Source organism: Oryzias latipes, chromosome 17 (genome assembly GCF_053564925.1).
Source record: "Oryzias latipes strain Hd-rR chromosome 17, Olatipes_Hd-rR_3.1".
NCBI lineage: Eukaryota > Metazoa > Chordata > Actinopteri > Beloniformes > Adrianichthyidae > Oryzias > Oryzias latipes.
The window spans coordinates 32,491,331-32,511,261 of record NC_136253.1 but is presented as its reverse complement, the minus strand read 5'-3'; the positions used below and the strand labels follow the sequence as shown (position 1 = coordinate 32,511,261).

General features: G+C 39.6%; 4 protein-coding genes across 27 annotated transcripts in view; 2 read left to right on the top strand and 2 right to left on the bottom strand.

Moving 5' to 3' along the window:
* Positions 1-428: 428 nt before the first annotated feature.
* Positions 429-3,411, top strand: arf1 (ADP-ribosylation factor 1). 2 transcript variants are annotated; one of them, XM_004079400.5, is made up of 5 exons: positions 429-634; positions 1,570-1,739; positions 1,844-1,954; positions 2,043-2,167; positions 2,255-3,411. In XM_004079400.5, exons 2-5 carry the CDS (start codon positions 1,595-1,597, stop codon positions 2,411-2,413), a joined length of 540 nt encoding a protein of 179 aa, XP_004079448.1. In that variant the 5' UTR covers positions 429-634; positions 1,570-1,594; the 3' UTR covers positions 2,414-3,411. The 2 variants fall into 2 exon arrangements, with proteins under 2 accessions (XP_004079448.1, XP_004079447.1); XM_004079399.5 differs by having other exon boundaries at positions 499-634; positions 1,499-1,739.
* A 798-nt stretch (positions 3,412-4,209) lies between these two features.
* Positions 4,210-9,758, bottom strand: c17h1orf35 (chromosome 17 C1orf35 homolog). Its single transcript, XM_004079405.5, has 8 exons — positions 9,625-9,758; positions 8,355-8,505; positions 8,218-8,263; positions 8,059-8,141; positions 7,617-7,689; positions 7,215-7,291; positions 6,983-7,102; positions 4,210-4,702 (listed from the first exon to the last, which is right to left on the bottom strand). The coding sequence occupies exons 1-8, from the start codon at positions 9,719-9,721 to the stop codon at positions 4,444-4,446; spliced, it is 906 nt and encodes a 301-aa protein (XP_004079453.1). The 5' UTR covers positions 9,722-9,758; the 3' UTR covers positions 4,210-4,443.
* Positions 8,404-16,947, top strand: guk1a (guanylate kinase 1a). 4 transcript variants are annotated; one of them, XM_004079404.5, is made up of 7 exons: positions 8,404-8,539; positions 12,566-12,679; positions 13,544-13,585; positions 13,670-13,905; positions 14,027-14,111; positions 14,200-14,285; positions 15,965-16,947. In XM_004079404.5, exons 2-7 carry the CDS (start codon positions 12,568-12,570, stop codon positions 16,001-16,003), a joined length of 600 nt encoding a protein of 199 aa, XP_004079452.1. In that variant the 5' UTR covers positions 8,404-8,539; positions 12,566-12,567; the 3' UTR covers positions 16,004-16,947. The 4 variants fall into 4 exon arrangements, with proteins under 4 accessions (XP_004079452.1, XP_004079449.1, XP_004079450.1 ...); XM_004079401.5 differs by lacking the exon at positions 8,404-8,539 and adding an exon at positions 9,147-9,506; XM_004079402.5 differs by lacking the exon at positions 8,404-8,539 and adding an exon at positions 10,162-10,317.
* obscnb (obscurin, cytoskeletal calmodulin and titin-interacting RhoGEF b) overlaps positions 16,936-19,931 on the bottom strand; it is a 70,696-nt gene continuing 67,700 nt past the window's right edge. For all 20 annotated transcript variants that reach the window (XM_023964965.2, XM_023964967.2, XM_023964966.2 and 17 more), the window contains one exon: positions 16,936-19,593. In XM_023964965.2, the coding sequence (XP_023820733.1) occupies positions 18,513-19,593 (1,081 nt within the window). In that variant the 3' untranslated portion in view covers positions 16,936-18,512. The remainder of the gene's footprint in view (positions 19,594-19,931) is intronic.

Below are 19,931 nucleotides of genomic sequence, written 5' to 3'. Positions count from 1 at the left end.
ATGTTTTTGTTCTAACTTTTGGAATAACCAAAAGGCCTGTATCAGAGGACGTCAGGGTCTGCGAGGGCTCCTACTTTAAAATCATTTTGGATAACTATGAAGGCCCAAGACCATAAAAACATTTGTAAACCAATAAAAGAACTTTAAAATCAATTCTGACTTGCACAGGGAGCCAATGCAGCGATTTTAAAATGGGTGTAATGTGTTCCCACCCCCTGGTCCTCGCCAGCACACGTGCGGCTGAATTTTGCAGAAGTTGAAGGTTTGATATCCTTCTTCTGGGAAGACCAGAGAGCAGGGCATTACAATAATCTAGTCTGCTGGAAATAAAAGCATGCATTAGCACCTCAGTGCTGCCAAAACTTTTTTTTGTCCCAATAAAATCACTTTAAAATGTCTTAAAATAAAAGTTGCAATCCGATGAAACTATGCAAACTGGTAGAAGGGAAAGGAGTCTTTGGATGAAAACCAAAGCTAAGCGGAAGCGCAGGATGTGTACTTCCCTCCTCGGCCACAGGGGGCGGGGTTTCCCTATTTGTTAATCACGGAAGTTTGATTTTTGCATCCGACGTGTCAAACTGTCGCCATTTTCCTGTCAAGAAAGGAAACGCCTTAAAGGAAACATCGAAGCCGCGTAAGTGCAGCAATTTTTGCAATATTCCGCTCATATGATTATTTTGGGTGTTTTACCATCTGTATAACTAAAACTGCTTTCTTCCTGTGTAGTTATCCCGAGAGAATTAGCTTTTTGCACCACAGTTGTCAACCAAAATGCTCTTCTGTGTTTCGGGTTTTTCCTATCTCCAAAGTTTCTTTTAGTTTTAACTAAATTGACATGAAATGTTGTCTCTTGAGATGCTAAAGTGATTAGTCAGTCAATTAACCGCTAAAGGACCCGGAGCGGTTGGGCTGCCGGTAGCATTTCAACATTAGCACGCTAACAACAGGGGAGTACCTTGTTTACGTCGTTGCACAACTTGTGAGGCGCAGTCCTCACTCCACAACAGTCGGTCACACATCCTGCTGCAAACATGCGGTTCGATTAGGAAATACCTTCTAAATGTGGCGCTTGAAACGCTTCAAATAACCCTAGTTGCGTTGTTTGAGCAACAGTTTGTTTGAACTTCCGGTTAGCATCCGATAAGCACAGGAATTAACACAAACAAACAATCAAACTCAACCAATCGTGTTTTGTTTTTGTTTTTTCAAATCTACTGGTATACAGAATTTTTCCCAGCAGTCGGATTTATATTCAGCTAAAATTTTACTCCTAGACCTTTAAGCTAAAATCCTACAAACTGTTCAAAGTCATAGGTTATTCCTATTGATATTCTTTTTAAATTAGAAATTTCAAAAGTGCATATTTTTGGTATAATACAACCAAAGTTGCATATTGTTAAAAAGATATTGACCAGTTGTTTCTATTTTTGTATTTGTAGTTATTATAATAAAGTGAGAAGATGCTGCTTGATTACCATATTTTTCTGCTTCCCTACAGGGTTTTTGGTTTTCATTTCGCCTTTTTTTTCCACCTCCTTTTTATTCGATACACTTGTTTTTTTCAAGCAGAAATAAGCGCCTGTCAGCCGCCACCATGGGAAACGTGTTTGCAGGACTCTTTAAAATGTTTGGGAAGAAAGAGATGAGAATACTCATGGTGGGTCTTGATGCTGCAGGAAAGACGACTATTTTGTACAAACTCAAACTTGGGGAGATTGTGACCACCATCCCTACCATAGGTGAGTTTTTGGTGTAGTGTGGTAAAATCCTGTTACAGAAAAAAATGTTGTTTTGTGATTGCTCATCACTAGATCCTGTTGTGACGTTTGTTTTCCCCTCCCAGGCTTTAATGTTGAGACTGTAGAGTACAAAAACATCAGCTTCACTGTGTGGGATGTTGGTGGCCAGGACAAAATCCGGCCATTGTGGCGTCATTATTTCCAGAACACTCAAGGTACAGTTTAAGTCTGATATTTCCTCAATTTAGAGATGTGTTCATTTTTTTGGTGTCTTAAAGATGCTTTGCTCTTGCCACGCTCCAGGCCTCATCTTTGTGGTGGACAGCAATGATAGAGAGCGCTGCGGCGAGGCCCGGGAGGAGCTCCTGAGAATGTTGGCGGAGGATGAGCTGCGGGATGCGGTCCTGTTGGTTTTTGCCAACAAACAAGTAATGCAATGCCACATAAATAGATAATTTCATACAAACCTTTCTGTGTTTTCTTACACTTTGTTTTTTTACACTGCTTGCTTGTAGGACCTCCCAAATGCAATGAATGCTGCAGAACTAACGGACAAGTTGAATCTGCACTCCCTGCGTAACAGAAACTGGTACATCCAGGCAACCTGTGCCACCACAGGAGATGGTCTCTATGAAGGACTTGATTGGCTGTCCAATCAGCTCAAGAGCCATTAATGATCAGGGCCTTTGAAAAACCTAATCTACTGCACGCAGCCTTTGATTTTTAAGGTGTCGCAAGACTGTTACTTAATTGTCAGAGCTGCCCTCACCTCAGCTTTTATCACCTGTGCCAGTGGTGAGGTGGGTCTATTTTTGTAAAGCCTTTGTGTTGTTTTGCTTTTCTGTTTTGTGTGCATGTTGATTTGAAAATGAGGAAAACTATTGCACTGTTGTTAATTCCAGTGTCTCCAGCAGTCAGGCAGCCTTTTTTTTTCAGTAGATGATAAATGGGAGAAATGGACTTTCAGAGCACATGTGGACCTCTGCAATCACATGACTTTGATGGTCATTAACTGTAGCAAGTGATCACTGGGGTGTTTTTTTTAAAATAAACAATAAGCAGAATAATACACTGATCTAGCTTTTGCTGCTACTTTAGTAACTTACCATGACCGTGTCTAACAACCCGTAAGTTAGTGTAATACGTTTAAACTGACCTCACTTTTCTATGAGCACTTATTGCTTTTTTTTTAAGGAAAGTTTTCAAATCGTTCACTGAAGAGGCACCTGCTCCTACGTAGCTGCGAGGCAAAAACACTGGCCTAGACTTTTGTACTGAAATCTGTTTTTGACATGACTAAAATTGTTGTTTTTTTTGCTTTACAATTTAACTTCAATATCCCTGTTTGAGAATCATAAGCAAGTCTGTTTAATTTATTCAAAAAACTGTTTTTTTTACAGCAATACCAAAGCTATATCTGCATGCTTTAAACGGATCTTTGGTGTAAATATGCAGATTTATTCAGGCTGTTTTGTTGTAAACACTTCCTTATTGCTTTCAAAAGTTGTTCCTAAAATAATCTAGGTCTTGCTACTTGTTGAGGGGAGGGGGGGGGTCATATTTCACGTTTTGATTTGTAATGAATATTTCAAGGTTTTGTTTGTTGAAAAAGCTTCTGTTTGCCTTTTTGGGAGGGAGGGGGGACTCCTGAAAATAAAATGATTTGAAGCGATTTGTTGGGCAGTTTTGTGTTTTTGTTCTGTAGTTTTGAATTTTTAGGATACTGAGACTGTTGGGATTTTTATCTTCTTTTAAAGTAAACGTTTGCAGTAAAAATGAACGTGAACGGAAAAAGAAAATGATCCTAAAAAAAAATGTTGCAAAGCAAATTTAATCCCCCAAAAGAAGAAGTGATTGTTTAAGCGTGATGACTCAGGAAGAAATGGGATGTTCCTCTCAGCGCTGCATTGGTGAGAGCACACCCTGTGGCATTTTGTGTCAGGGTGGCGATCTGCGTGCATTCTTGCAGGTCGATTTAGCTGCTATGGCTGAAGCAGTCAGGCCCATAAAACATGGCGGTAGAGGAAGACGAGGTCACGCTTTGTCTGGCCTCCACTCCTGCTGCTACATCAGCTTGGTTTGTGTGTGGTGGTCTATCGGATACTAGCCTAATAAAAAGGACCAGTCTACTTTTCTGCACTCTACTTAATGAATGCCTTGCTCTTTTTTTCTTTTTTCCTTTTCTAAGTGTATCTCCCCCCTCCTATTGTCGTTCAGAAGAATCCCCTCATTCAGACCAATTCAAGACGAATGCAAACACGCTGTGTTACGACTTGTGGGGAGAGTTCTGGAGCAGCGGTCGGGAAATTGAACCTTTAATTACAAATTAAAGGGCAGCTAATTAAAAAGTGATGTGCAGAAGGAAAAAAAACAATGGTGAATTAAATAAGTCCAGGTCACATTTTATGGTGCACGAAAACCTTTTCCCCTGTTTGCAGCAGTTCTGAGGTATTTGATATTTTGATGACGATTCAAGCAAAGTGGGTTGTAGTTTTATTTGAATTAAGTAAAAGATAACAGACAGCAGTTTCCGCTGCATCAGCAGCGTTTCATAGTGATTTCATTTTACCATGAGGCCAACATCTGTCACACTGACTAGTCTCCATCCACTGTGTGCTTGTCCGAGGTACACCCGGCTCTCGTGGCTGGTCACGACGCCGCCCACATTATGCATCCCTTAATTGGTTAGGGGGGGGGGGGGACATTAGTCGTCCGAGTCCGTGTCGTGGCGCCGCCTGTGGCTTTGTTTGGCATCAGCAGGGGCCTTCTTGTGCGTGGCGGGGTTACTGCGAGCAGGGGACCCCCCATCAGAGGAGTCTGTGTCGTGTCGCTTATGCCGACGATGGGGGTGGGAAGGCTGTTGCTCGGCCTTTGCACCCCCCCTTGAATGGCTGTCACGGGGTTTGGCTCCACTCTGACTGCGGTATGATGGATTATGATGATGGTGGTGGTCCTTTCTCTGTCTGAAAATCAAAAGGAGGCAAACAATCAATAAGTGGTGTGTGGTGAAGCAGCTCCCTTTATAAGGCTCCAAAAGAAAAGAATGGAAAAGGGAAAACGCTAATATGTTATGTTGACAGTGCTGTAAATAAAACTTTAAATTATTAAGGTTTATGCATGCTCCTCATCCACAGGATAAAGCCAGAATTTCAAAATGCTTGCTTTCTAAATTGAAAGTCTTAACACTGATAAAGATTAGTGTTTGAGCTCCCTCTAGTGTTAGCATGCAGTTTTGCAATAAGCATAAGAACATGGTTAGAGCTCAATGGAAAGATGGGGTTTTGAGGGGAATGGAAATGTAATAATCAAAAAAGAAAATCATTAATACTTTTTGTATCCTTCAAAATAAAAGCTGCAGGTAGACTGATTTTTTTTTGATTGATTTGGCTTATTTCAAACAAGTGTAATTATCAGAAACAGGAAAAAGAAAAAAATAAATTAAGTTAAGATGAAGTTAAAACAAGTTAAGATATTAATTCGCAAAATGATTTAAAAAAAAAATGAGAAAATTATTCGTAATCATAGACAGTTATACATGCATAACACACATTACACATTAAATCTTTTAAACATAATGATTGACAGAGTTTAATTGTTTAAGGGGAGTGGGGAAAAAGCCAATTTATATAGTCCCTTAAACATAGTTGCCATAATCCTGTTCTTAGCATTTCAAAGTTATTTTTGTTGTATCCGTCCAAGTACAGAATATTTCTCAGGCAAAAAGATAAAGTGTTTTTTCTATTATCAATATTATTGAACCATTACATTGAGATTGAGATTAAATGATTTTCTGGGCCACAGTGGAATATTCACCCACTCCAGCAGCATTATATGTATCCTCACAAACCTCCACTTCTGATGTGTTTAACACTCATCCTGCATGTTTACCATAAAGCACAGTTCAACTCATTCCGATGAAGCCATTTTTAGCCAAATCAAAAAAACCTGTCTCGTTTTCTAGGACATAGTTTCTGCAGAGCGGTGTAGGTACTGTAACCATTCGGCCTGCAATAACCGTTTGGGGTCCATTTGACTGAGGATAACGTCACACTACGGTAACCCCACTTGGACAAACTACGTAGCGTTTTAGTTCACATTTCCTTTTGTAACATAAAGTTCTTTTCCTTCATAAGTAGTGTCTGACATTCTTTGTAGTGTTTCTAGAGAGATTTGGCCACAACCCACTTTATAAAAAGATCTGTGGCTGTTAGAATGAACCGGCTGCTCCACACATGCAAACCGTTTCTCTGAGCAGAGCAGCCGGAGTCTCGTAGCTTTGTGTTTGCAAGCAGGGAAAGGTTCGGAACGCTGTCCGTTCGGCTGCAAATGCACTTAATGATAATCATAACAATAATAAAAGCACGTTCAGAAGATTATCTTACTCCATGACGTAGCTCTGTTTACAACAGAAATATCTTCTTCTATGGTAGTATCGTAATTTGTCCAGACCAATCACCATCTGACACGTCATCAGACCAACGGACAGCCAATCACATAAGGTGACGTCAGCACATTAAGAACGGTTGTTGCAGACCGAATGGTTATGGAAACCTACAGCGGAAGGGTTTTCCACAGAAATTGGCCTTTGCCTTGCAGGTGGGCCAGTGGGGGTACGCCAGTGCTGATTTCCCATCATCCCTTTGTTTACACTCTCCACAGCTAGCTTACAGCTCTCACAACCCCAAGATAACATTAGCAGTGCAACAGAAATGGCGAGCCATATTGGAGCTGGCCATACGTACAGTTTGGATCCAGATTACAGCTCAGACGTGGAAAACTGAGACGTTCATGGATCTATTTGTCAGCATCTGAATGGAGCGGAGCAGGGAGCTTGTGGCTCGCCGACTGTAGTTTCTATCAAACTACAAGCTTTCTCCAAGCTTTAAGATAAATTTTCTTTCTATATGTCCTCCATCATGAGAAAAATGCTACAAGAACATGTTAAAAACACCGAAAACATCATTTTCATTGGATTGAATATATAAGTATTGTGCGTTGAAATGCTAATATTTACAGCTGAAAGAATGCTGTTCTCCTTTTTAAAGATTGTATTCTTAAAAACGTGTTAGCGCCTATTTTTGACTTGTATAACACACTTTGTTGTCAGGTAGATAGATATACATAGAAGTGTGCAAATGGAAATGTAGTCATGGTGTCTTCAGTGAAAATCTGTCCCTGTTATAAACTCATTTTTATGACATTTTTTTAAAATTCTACAGTTTTGAATGAAGACTTTGACAAACCTTTTGCAGTCGTCGTTTGACTCTGAAGAGGAAGAATCCTGTCTTTGTCTTTTCTTCTTCTTCTTCTCCTTTTTTGCCTTTTTGCTCTTTTTCTCTTTTTTCTTCTTTTTACTTTCACGTCTAAATATTAAAGACACAGTAAGTAGATTTTTATTCATTTACTCCTCCCCTTACATACCGTTGGATAAGAGACTGTACATTGTAAAGGTCATTAAATAAACGCTTTTCTCACCGGACTTCAGTTTCTTGTTTCACTGAACTCTGTGTTGTTGTTGCTGATGTTTCTTGGCCTCCTTCAGTCTTATGATGCTGAAACGTCAGCAAGAATTTTATTTTTCTAGATTAGAGTATTTCTTAGGGTTAAGTATAAAAAAATTACAATATATATATAAAAAAAACAAATTTGTAAGTTTAAGTGATTCATATTTAATCATATAGTCCTGAATCGACTCATTCTTTTTGCCATACTCAACCCTCGTCAATATTGCTAAATAACTAATGCTAATAAAGTCAATAGTTAAAAAATTAAAAATCAAACACATATTTACTACTAATTTTTGACAATTAAAAAATGCTGTTTTAATACAATAATGTTTCCAAATGGCAGTATGGATGATGTAGAAAGACGACTTACTGTAAAAATTTGCAGACCCATTTTAGCCGCCTCCTTTTCCTTTTGGGACAGCACCATTTTTCGTGACCCTGCACTTTAGAGGGAAATAAAGATGGAGTCAACTTAAACAAACCACAGACAGCCAGTCACCTTATCTCCTCTGAACAGAAGGTTGAATTCTGCCAAACCTAAAACTGCAAAGAAAAGTCATGAAATATCCAAGAATATTATTCACCAGCAACCTGATTAACAAATCATTTGACTCATTTTAGTGTATAAACTAGAAAAAAAAAAACTATTAACAAACTCCCATTTGTCATTTGGACAATTAAACATAACTTCTGTACATTTGTTCAAGCAAATTGCATTTATAATAAGAAAAAGAAAAGTTGAAATTTTCCTAAAGCAAACATTTTGCATAAAAAAAATCTGTTTTATGACACAGACAAGAAGATAATCTCACCTTGAGCTTCCTAAACCTGAGATACGATCCACATCCTTCTCTTCACCATCAACCTCTTCTCTCCGGCATACCTCTACAAGATCCTGAAAAAAAAAATCAAATTCAACTTACAGGACTTGACAGCAATTTTTCCAATATTGACCAGCAACGTATCCATACCTCTTTAGTAAGCCCTGTTGGTTGTCTCTTTATATTCTTATGGCCTCTAAGTTCAGAACAAGAAACGCAAAGCATCACTTTTTGTGTCCTAATCTTCAAGAAGGTACAGGAAATGGCTTATGGGAAGTCGCACGTACAGGGCAGCCATCAGTGCCTCCTCCTCTGCAGCTCTGACTGCAGCAAGCTCCTCTTCTTTGGACAAAGGAGCACCACCTTTCTTGTCCTTTGCATACCAGGTCAGATCTTTCCCTTTCTGCCATCGTCCTACGGGAGCCATCAAGGAGTTTCCTGGAAAAAACGCAGAAGAGGTCAAACTATTTAGGTAAAGGTTCTTCTTTAAATTCTACATTTCAAATGCCACAAATTCAGAATACAAAATGTATTATGCAGGATTGTTATACTTTATATTTAGACTTTTTCTTTTATCTAGATGTTTTAATGTTTTGCACCAAATAATCATTTCAATAAATCTATTTGACTTTTAAAGATGATCATGGTTACACACATTTAAATGAAAATATTAGCAGTCCAGACTTCTCCAGTAGATGTATCCTTTTGCATTTTCCCCCATAAAGGTTCAAGTGTAAGAATCAAATTAGAATAGAATAGAATAGAATAGAATGGCTTTATTGTCATTGTGCATAGTACAATGAGATTTAAGCATCACCATCAGTGCAAGAACAGTAAGGAAGGGAAAAGTAGTAAAGATAACATTGTAATATAATAAAATCAAACAAGCAAACAAACAAACAGTATATACAAGTGTGCAATATAAGCTGTAAAATTGATATCAGATCAATGTTTTAAACTTCCTCCAGCTGAGTAAACTTTGTCTTTTAGAATATCTCATTATAGACAAGTGCAGTCTTGTTGTTAGACTGTTTTTTTAATTCCAAGTATTTAGGCAATCCACACATAAGGCAACAGTCTCCTGCCATGTTAAGGGTGGGTGTTTTGAGCCTCATTTCTGTTTGACTTTGCACCTGAAAGGTTGTGGTTTTAGCTCATATTTTACACAGACAACATTCAGAAATCTAAGCAGCTATGAGAGCTTGTCGATTTGCTTTTGTTACATGTTTCTCGGTCCCGACTACTGTGGTGATCACTACGTAGCTCTCTCTGGGCATGCTGACCCGCTGGCAGCGGCGAGGGCACAGAGACAACGAACGTGTCGACCAGAGGAGGCATTGACAGCACGTTTTTGCTTTCTTTACGGAGATTAATCGGGATTGATATCAAGCTATTAGATCAAGCCAAGCCTTGTGTAATGAGGAATTCAATAACAAAAGGTAGGAAAACAACCTAATTTTAGGGGGGCCACACGGGGTTTAAAAGCATCTGGAGCTAATCTTTCCTGGATGTGTGGCACGCGCTGATAGCGTAATCGACTGCACGTTATGGACTTACCGAGATAATTCTCTCTGTGTTTATCGACCTTCACTTCATCCCAGTTGAACTGGTCTTGGCCTCCACGGATGCCTCCGGATCTCGATGAACCAAACATCTTCAAAAGGGCAAAAAAGTGGAGATTCGGGGGGGAAAAGTAACACTTAGCTAGCTAGCTAGCAGCTACGTTGGTTAGCAGAGCTGCGTGGTCGGTGCGGGCCGTTAGCGTGGACTCATCCAGGAAGTTTAGATTCCCAGTTTCCACGAAAGAAACCCACACGGCTGCGTTTGTTTCGACAGCAACTTCCAAACAAACAAACAACCCAACAACGCGACAAAGAGCAGAGCGTTAAAGCTGGACTCTCGCGCGCGCAGCTTAAAGTTGCAAAGACCCAACAAACAATTTTTTTATTTAAGTAAAAAATTTAAAACGGTAGATTTGTAATCCTCAGCAATAAAGATCTGACTACTGCAAATAGAAGCAATACAACTTTTTTCCCGACTAACGAGCATTTCCTGCTCCTTTTGTTTATTTCATTTGGTCGCGTCCAGTGGCGCGCGCGGACGTAACGTGTTTGGGTACGTAGTGATGACGTAGGCGTCTCGCGGTGAGGAAAAGGGCGGCGGAGGCAGAAAATGCTCCGAGGACCGTCTGCAGAATCAGAAAAACCTGCCTCCCGATGTACATGAGACATTTTATCAGACTGTTTTCAGGTAGGAATGAGGATTTTTGACTTCCTTTCCTCCTTCTGCTGTTCTGTTCTCTTTTTCCCATCTCTGTGTCGGAACCACTATTCATTCCTGGAGACACTTTGTTGTCACGGAGCTACAGGAAAAGATGGTGCCCAAGAAGTCAACCGGTGTTTTATTTTATTTCAGGATGCATATAAATCCTAGATGGATGATACAACTTTTGATAGTAGCATAAAAACGTCCAGTATCATCTATTTTGTTTAATGTCAACTTAAATTAGGAAACCCTTTGTAAAATGTAATTTGGGAGAAAAATTACATCACTAACAAAATTGTCTTTCTTTTTTCTTCTTCTTTTTTAAAAATATTTATAAGATATCCAGTTTGCTTATTCATGCAAATTAATGCATTTTCTACCATTTGTCACTAAAAATGTGCATTTTGAAGAATTAGAATATAAGCTTATATCTGTGAGATGTTACATACCTTGCAATATTAAAAAAAAAACAAAAAAAAACATTTAAGTTGGAACCAATTTTTTAGGTTTTGGTTTACTGAAAAGTCTGATAATCTGTTGAGCATTTTTAAATGGTATTTATTCGGAGCAAAACAACATTGGTGCAGTTTGACACAACAGACATTTAACATATTATATTTTTAACCAACCAGTGAGATACTAAAGAAATAAATTAACAGAAAACCGTCAAACCCAAGAGATAAAATCAGTTTATTACTTTGCCACAATAATATCTACATTCAAGTAAACAGGACATCTGTAATGCAATACATGTGTATTTTCTGTGTGTTTTCTTAAGGATAATCAATTGATCTTCTCTTAGAACATGTACTTAACATTGATTGATAACATCTCATTTTAATCAATTTTATATAAAAAACAAACATTTTCTGTCAATTTTTTACGTAAAATGTTCTCATTGAATTAATGAAAGTTGTGTTTTGATTTGGTTAAATCACTAGTTATGTGTTAACAGTGTTTAACCAAACTGTCATGTAAACTGAAATGTAGATTAAAAAAATGTCCAATAGAATTTGACAGTGACGCTCAGCCTTTCTGGTTCACGGAGCCGCTAGTGCTTTGTAGGCTTCACGTGATTTTTATTTGGTTGTAAATCTGATCACATGATTCTCTGTGCGTTCATCATGAGAGTCAGTCTGTGCTGATCGTAGCTTCACATGTTTCTCATTTCCTGTCAGCCTCTTCTAAGTAGGAAAGGTTTTTTTTTTTGGAAAACAGTTTGAGGGAAATCAGAAGCTAATCTTTCTAATTGACAACTTAAGTTTAGAGAAATAAATGGTCTTGAGCAGAACTAGGTCTTAACTATGCACCAAATATATATATATTTTCATCTTAATTGGATGCAACCATTGATCATCGACTGTAGATTCTGTATTTTGTGGTTAAATATATATAAATAATTATTGGGATTTTTTTTTCCTGGGCTTCTCTTGTGTTAAAAACTTGGTTCGCTAAATGTGACCTGAAAACAACACAATTGAGTCATTTGACACTAGATTTAAACCTACATTTCTTTATTTTTCAGTCCACGACTGGAACTGTTGAAGCTTGAATAAATCAAATTGCAGTAAAACGTAGGGCACCTGTGCTTTCATTTGTTTAAACTGTTTCTGTCGGGAAACTAAAAGGATGTTTTATGACTAAAGGACTAAAGCAGAGTTTAAGTCTTTTTTTTTAATGTTAATGATGAAAAGGGCTTTACCTGCTGAGCAGGTTCCGCATATCTATTTAAAAACATTGACGCAGCAGCTTTTTACGCAGTTGCTGTAGTGTTTACAATAGGAAAAAAAAGAAACAGAAAGCTGAAGCTGACGTGGAAGAGGCAGCCCCACCCTGTCAGTGACCCTCCCATCCTGACTCAATATAAGTCCGCCCGTTCATTTCCCTCCGTCTGCTCAAGTGCTGCGTGATTTCAGGAAAGGTGAAAAGGTAAAGTAGAGTTTGTGGGGCTTTTTTTTTTTTGTTGTTGACAATATTTGACAAAACAGACATGATAAAACAAAAAGATCAGAGGATTTTCTTTTCTAGCTTTTGAGGTTTGTTCTCTCGACTCTTGTTGTAAAGATATGATGTCAATATTTGTTGAGTTTCTTATTCTATTTAAAAAAAAATACATGGAGATAAAGATGACGATCGTTAGGCCGGTTTGGCCGGTTTCTCTGGCTGGAACCTCGGATTGTCTGGAAAGAATGAAAAGAATTCAGCGGTTTGTGTTTTATTCCTTCTCCTGCAGCTATGGCTGGACCCAGGCCCCTGGTGTTTAGTGGCCCGTCGGGGGCGGGAAAGAGCACCCTGCTGAAGAAGCTCATGGGCGAATACGACAGTGTGTTTGGCTTCAGCGTGTCCCGTAAGTCCTGTCATTTACCATCAGGCTTTTAGCCGGTCAACAGTAAAGCTAATTTATATAAGATTAGAGCCTATCAGGCTATTTTCCATCTTTAGTCCCCATAGAACAGGTTGATGGTCCCTAAGGAACACGACAAGTTCAGCCAACAAAGAAAAGACAACAGAAGGCAGACAAGAGCAGAAACAGAAACAATACACACAAACTCATAAACATAGACGCAACAATAGGGGGGAAAAAGTAGACAGAGAACTAAAAAACAAAAACAGATAAAGCTAGAAGGAGCTGCATTTCTAGAAGAAAATGCAGAGTTTAATGCTGAATGAAAATGAAACTTAAAGGGTAATAATTGGCAAAAAAAATAATTTTTTTTTAAAGAGAAATGATCAAAGTTGACCATAAATAAAGTGAGAACAACACAATAACAAAAATATATTTCTGTGAATAATGCGAGCTCCGGGTATCGAACCAGCGAGCTCCTACACAGAAAGAAGCAAAGGATTCCCCGTGTTTTTCAATGGAGGCAAAAACCCTTGAAAAGTTCAAGGATTTGAAGGACCAAAAGTCACAGCTGGAAAAAGCTGAACGAGCTGAACGTTTTAATAGTTGAATGGATAACATAGCTGAAAAACTATAGAGGGAGTGAAGCACCAAAAAATGGCAGAAGATACGATTATAAAGAAAGAGAACCAGGAAAACAATGGGGCCTTCAACCAGTAAAAACTAGTACAAGTCTTTATAGAGGTGTGGTTTACTGTAAATACGTGCAGTCTTGTTTTCCGTTTGTCTAAATATAGAACATCAATAGAACTATATGTGTATTTGTTCATTCGTTTATTCAGAAAACTAAATCTCCTGTCCTTCCAGATACAACAAGAAAGCCTCGACCTGGAGAGCAGAACGGCATCGGTACTGTTTGCAGTTTGTCCTTTTATGGTCACTGCGGCGTTCCTCCTTTAATTCCATGCTAACCGTTCGTCTCCGTTCCGTCAGATTACCATTACGTGTCTCGCGAGGAGATGCAGGCAGGCATCGACAACGGAGAGTTCATCGAGAGCGCAGAGTTTTCGGGGAACCTGTACGGAACGAGTAAAGCCGCCGTGCAGGCCGTCCAGGCCAAGAACCTCATCTGCATACTTGACATTGACATGCAGGGCGTGAAGAACATCAAAAAGACGGACCTCAACCCGCTCTACATCTCCATCCAGCCTCCATCCTTGGAAGTCCTGGTGGGGAAAATGTTTTTTTTTTTTCTTTTCTCAAGAAGCTGTTGTGTATTTTCTCATTCCTAAGCAAATCAAGACGTTTGGCCTTTTTTAAGATGTTTGTCTTTGGTTTTCGTGGCTTCAGGAAGAACGTCTAAGAGGCAGAAAGACCGAGTCGGAGGAGAGCGTGCAGAAGCGTTTACGTGCAGCCAAAGTAGACATGGAGTTTAGTAAGGAGCTGTTTTAGGAAAAGAACATAGCAGCAGTTCTTCTGTGAGGATTTCCCTTAATGCTTTTTTTCTTTTTTTCTTCTTTTAGGTAAAGAACCGAATGTCTTTGATGTGGTGATTATCAATAATAATTTGGAGGAGGCTTATGGAAGTTTAAAACAAGCTCTTCAGGAGGTGAGTCACCCTCGAAAGACAACAGTCTGTGTTCAGGAGAGTCTTAGTGCGTGATAGGAAAGTGGTTCAAATCAGTGCACCAAACAACCTGAGAAGCACCTTTTATGAGGACGAGGGACAAAAAGAGAACGACTCAAAAATCACTTCAAGGCGTGAACGGATGCTGAGGGTTTGCAGGTCGGTGGCCCCTAGAGTGCTGATGTTTCCCAGAATGGAAAAAGTCCTCGATGGCCGTCCTTAGTGGCGTCGTGTTTCCACTCTCAGCCATCGTGAGGGCGTGTAGAGGCAACAAGCTGCCCACAGGGGCGTGGAGGCAGGTGTCAGCTGCCACTTTATCAGCAGTTCCCCTCACAGGCGCAGATGAAACTGCTCCGACAAGGCCGTTTATGTGCAGCAAGGCTCTCAAGGCTGGTCAAACTGAAAGCGTCTTGTGCATTTACCTTAACAAAAGGGTATCATCTGCATAGTCATTTACATGAGGTTGGAAAATACACTGATTTGCATTGGCTAGACGTTCACTTTGTTTGAGTTTGGACCTAAAGGAGAATCCTGGCATCAACCACAATAAAGTTTTACCTTGCTGTGAGAATAAAAGTGAAACCAAGGCTGCACAATGTAGCCTAAAAATAAAACCTGATTATCTTTTTGCACCAAACTTGATTTATTGGATTCCAGTTTTAACTTCCTCCTAAACAAAAATGGAAGAATGTATTTAACAAAACCACTTTTCTTCGAACATCCCCTTTGGGAGTTGACCCGAAGTCAAAGTGCAGCTAAATACAATCGTTATGGGCGGCCGTGGTGCAGCTGTAGAGCGGTCGACCTCTGATTGGAATATTACAGGTTCGATTCCCGCCTTGCCTCTGGTGGAAAGTTTGGCGCCAGTGTTCTGCAGTGGAGCCGCCACCAGTGTGTGAATGTGTGTGTGTGACTGTGAGTGTGACTGTAAAGGGAAAGCGCTATACAGGTATACGCCATTTACCATTTACAAGCTGGAAAACTGCTTGTAAAACAACGTGACAGGTGCCTGCGCATCTCACAGCACTTTTGGTAGCGACAGCCTTCAAACAGATTTTGCAGCGTGCCGTTCGTTGCTCCGAGTCAGTCAGAGTCATAAAATCAAACGAGTGCCATAAAAAAAGGAAGAAACGGTTCATTTATTAGGATCACGTAGCTCTTTGCTAGCTGCCATCTTAACATCTGCGCATTGCGCAAGACGGACAGGCTGAGTTTACTCCGAACACCTCAAGAGAGCAGCATGCTGGGAAAAAAACTTCCAGAGTTCCCCCACAAAATAAAATCTATTTAAAATTAACTTGAATTAATTGATTCAAATATTTTCAGTGAGATTACTGTTCCTGACATAAACTTGTTTTGTTGCAGTCACTTTATTATTTAAGTCTTTGGCCAATTATTAATCTTTGTGGCTTTTTAAAATGATGTTTCTGTACATTTTTAGCCAAAACTGCCACAAACTAAAAAAATGTTTCATGTATTTACTCTGTTCTTTTCTTGTTATCCATGCATATCTTTCTTTACGATGCTTTTCCACTTTTACAAATCTGGTCACTAAAACGCGTTACGCTTATTTCCAGAAGTCTGCATCTCTAGATTTGACTTTTTGGGCCTCCAACATCTTTCACGTCTCCTAAAAGTTTTGTTCATATTTTTCTCCTTAGGAAATTCACAAGGTGAAGAAAACCAAGGCCTCTTCATGAAACGCAGCGTGTTTTTGGCACGTCCAGTCACTCCTTTTTTACATCCTGCCATCTTGTTTGTGTACATTCCTTCAGGTGGTTTGTGAAGCTACAACAACACACCTCTGGCTCCAAAAGCACGTTTTACAATCTCTAGGTTTTACAATGTCGGACTAGTTGTTTCCAAAACATTTTATTTTATATTTTTTGTTTGTTTTTAGATTATGGGAGCTAAACGCAAATACATTTTACTTAAAGTACAATTATTTTATCATCATTAAGACAAAATTTACTTCAGAAAAACTTCAGATTTTTCTGTACTAGTGTGTCACAATTAATTCAGCTCACAACTGTGTTGCTTGTTTGCTCCTTTTTTTTGGGTTGTGTATTGCTGAAGAAAACCTTATTTTACATGTTTAAGATATTGAATCCTTTTATTTTATTGTATTAATTTGTTTGTGCTAAAACAATTGAACTACAGAGAAGGGTTTGCTTCCTGTTAACTTAGGAAAATATTGACGTCCCTTTGAGGCTTTTGTTGGTGCTTTAGGGTGGAAATGTTTTAAAAATGTAAATTTGTACAAAACTGTTATGTACTTTTCTCACTTTGCAGCTTCATCTGTACAGTAAAAGGTCTTTAACTTCTAAGGAAACAGCGACAACTTTATCTTTCTATACATCTTGTAAAATAAAGCACAGAAAATGTCTCACCCGGAACAAAAGAAATGCCTCACTAATATGTAAAAACCTCTTTTTCCCCAGTTATATTGAAATGTTCGTAGTTTAATGCATGTTTTCTTTAAACCAGCTCTTTCAAAATTGGCTTTTAGAAAAAAGAAATCCAAATATGTTCTTTTTTTGTTTACAAGAATATTGACTTTTAAACACAATTTGCTACCGTTTTTTGTCTACATGCATTTAAAACATAGGGGGAAAAAATTGCAATAAATATATTTATTTCAGTACTTTTATTCAGCCTTTTTGTCCAAAACTACATGTGTACTTTACAATTACAATCCATTAGTGCTGTAAAATTACACAACATACTCTAAATTACATCTTTTCAACAGCACAAACCACACACATTTGTAAGGAAGAGGAAATTGTTCGAGACGGCGCAGAGAAAAGCTCCAATCCTGCACACCAAAGAGTAAAAGTTCTGATTTCTCTGAGCAAAAAGGTTCATTCTGAGTAAAAGCAAGTTCATGCAGTCACACGTGGTAAATAACCTGTAATAATACCTACTTTGTCTGAGCAGAACATCTGCTTCCATGTAAGATAGTTGAGAAATACGGTTCTTTACTTTAGTCTTAAGAGATTAAAATAGCCGTAAAGAAAAGTAAAAACCAGCAGTGAAGAAATATTTTCTACTTAGATCGTTCATCTGTGGATTTAAATGACAAATCCTCTAACTACAATATTTTGTGCTCAAGAAACCCAAAACCCAAATGCAATAAAAATAACAACCACATACATTTCTAAATTTCAGAAGTTTTTTCTTTTATCTTCTTATATGCAATCGATTTTCTGAAATTCTGTGTTTAACAAAAGCAACATGAAAACAATGGAAAATGACAAGATCAACTGTTTTATTTGACTTCTTAACATATTTTTGTTGTTTTGCTTGTCATTCAAAGAACAAAATGAAACTGAGACTCGTCTTAAGTGGATTAAAATAATACTTCAGTTATCGCTTTCCACCATTCAAGGGCCGGTAAATATACAAGAACGGAGGATGAAGAGATAAACGAAGCAATAAATCCAAGAGATCAAACCAAAGAGACGTGTTTGCACATCCATAAGCAAACTAAAAGATCAGTTTTTGCTCTGACATTATGAATCCCTCATGAGCATCATCCAGATTCTCCTGCAGAAGAAATCGTACCTTCAGCCTCTTCTGCATATTAAAATATCATAAAAATTGTATATATAGTATATATATAGTATATATAGTAGTTATCTACTATATATAGTAGAATTTAAGTTAGTGTCTCCAGATCCATAATTATGATCGCTGATAAGCAACCTTTTTTGAAGCTTTTATAGTCAATGGCGGACAAAACCGGAGCAAAGTTCCAGCTGTTTTAATCAGTTAAACCTGTTTAGTCTTTCACTTTTCTAGTGTAAAAACTCTATTGTTTCCACCGTTTCTCATAAAACTTTGAGGATCGGTCTCCTTTTTTGATTCGCTTTTTTATCCCTTGTGCTATCCTAGGCACTTTAACATTGGGAGTTGGGTCATCTAGACCCACTAGACAGTACTCTGAACCTTTTTCTTCAATGATTTATGATCTTCACTGGTGTCCATGGATTACATGGAATCTTTCCACCTTTATCCACCTTTGTCATGGTAGGGAGAACACGGCAATGTAAGGGTGGGGTCATCTAAGATAGCACAAGGGTTAAACTGGAATGATCTGGAAAATCTAGCCCACATATCTTTTTCTTTTTATGAATGGAGACATTTTCTAAAGTAGAAAAGTTCCTGTTTAAGACTACAAGGGTTTTTATTAGTAGGTTACATGTTTACTTATTGATTTTGATAGAGGTTATCTTTGATTTGAAGAGTGACAGGGTTTCCGACGGATGTGTAACCGTAAGTTTGAGTGGACACTTTAGTTTTGAAGCTCTGCTGACCGCCCTCGACCCTCTGCACCTCCGAGCAGTACGAGGGTTGGACCTCCAGCTTTGCGTGGCTCACTTGGACCGGGACTCTCCTCTCTGGCCTGCGTCGGGTTTCGCTGCCTTGCGGGAAAGGAGGCGTGAAAAGACTGCTGGAGAGCTGCTCCTTGAAGCGGCAGAAGAAGCCGCTCCTCTGCCGCGGCGCTGCATGGGGCCGGCCCACATTGAGAAGCACCGGCTGCCCCACCGTGGACCCCCCAATCTCCCTCTGGAGCACGGAGACCTCGCAGGGCTTTTCATCAGCCCCTCGGTGGGAGCTCGAAGAACCGAACGTCTCCCCTTCCTCTGGGACGTAATCCTCCAAGTCTTCCAGAGTCAAAATGTGATCTCCTTGTTTCAGGGTGACGGGTTCCTGTGTTCTGGATGAATCACAGTCATTATTTTCCTCCTCAGACTCAAAGATGACAGTTAGATCATCCTGATCTTCACTGTCTTCCTCAGAGAGAACAGACGACAGCTCACTTGGCTCTCCATAAGGAGACCCCGTGGCAACGAGAGACCCCTCTTCCTCCTGAGGCAGCAGGTGGTCGCTGACATCTTGCTGCACCAGCTTGTTGTTGGAATTGTTAGCGTTTGGGTTTTCCACAGACCTCTTCGCCCTTGAGGGCGTGGCGGAGCGATCAGACCCTGCAGGTGAGACGCCTCTCCTCCTCGACAGCCTGGGGGACTTGTTGACCTTATACTCTATAACCTCCTCCACTTCAACCCACCGGGGCTTGCTCTCCACAGGCCTGGCCTCGGCGCCTGCAGGCTCAGTGACATAAAGAGTTGGGATGGTGGTCTTCCTAGAGGCGGGCATCCTCCTGGGCCTGGCTGATGGGGGCTCGGGTGTGGACGTCTCAGAGCGGTGCGCACCAGCAACAATCAAACCAGGGGATCGGTGTCTCCTCATCCGTGGGTTCTTCACCACGGTGGTAATAGTCTCCTCACTGCAATAAGAAGGAGAAGTGCAGTCACTGAGATCTGTAACAAATACCACGCTGTATGCACATTTCACACGGCCGACCGAAGCTGGAAGACTTGAACCGACACCCATAAATCACACATTTGCTATTATGTGAGCCTAATAAAGTTAAGGTGCCTTCTGTGATCCGTAGGGACACTTCTCAGTTGGGGCTGAATCACTTATGTTGTCGTTTGGGCGATAAACAAAACGTGGAATTCGTCTGAAGTTTTTGATTGAATATAAATGTCGTGTAATTACTTGCAGTCATACATAAAGCTGTCAGTTTAAAAAAAACATCCCTCCCATGGAAACAGCCCCTCC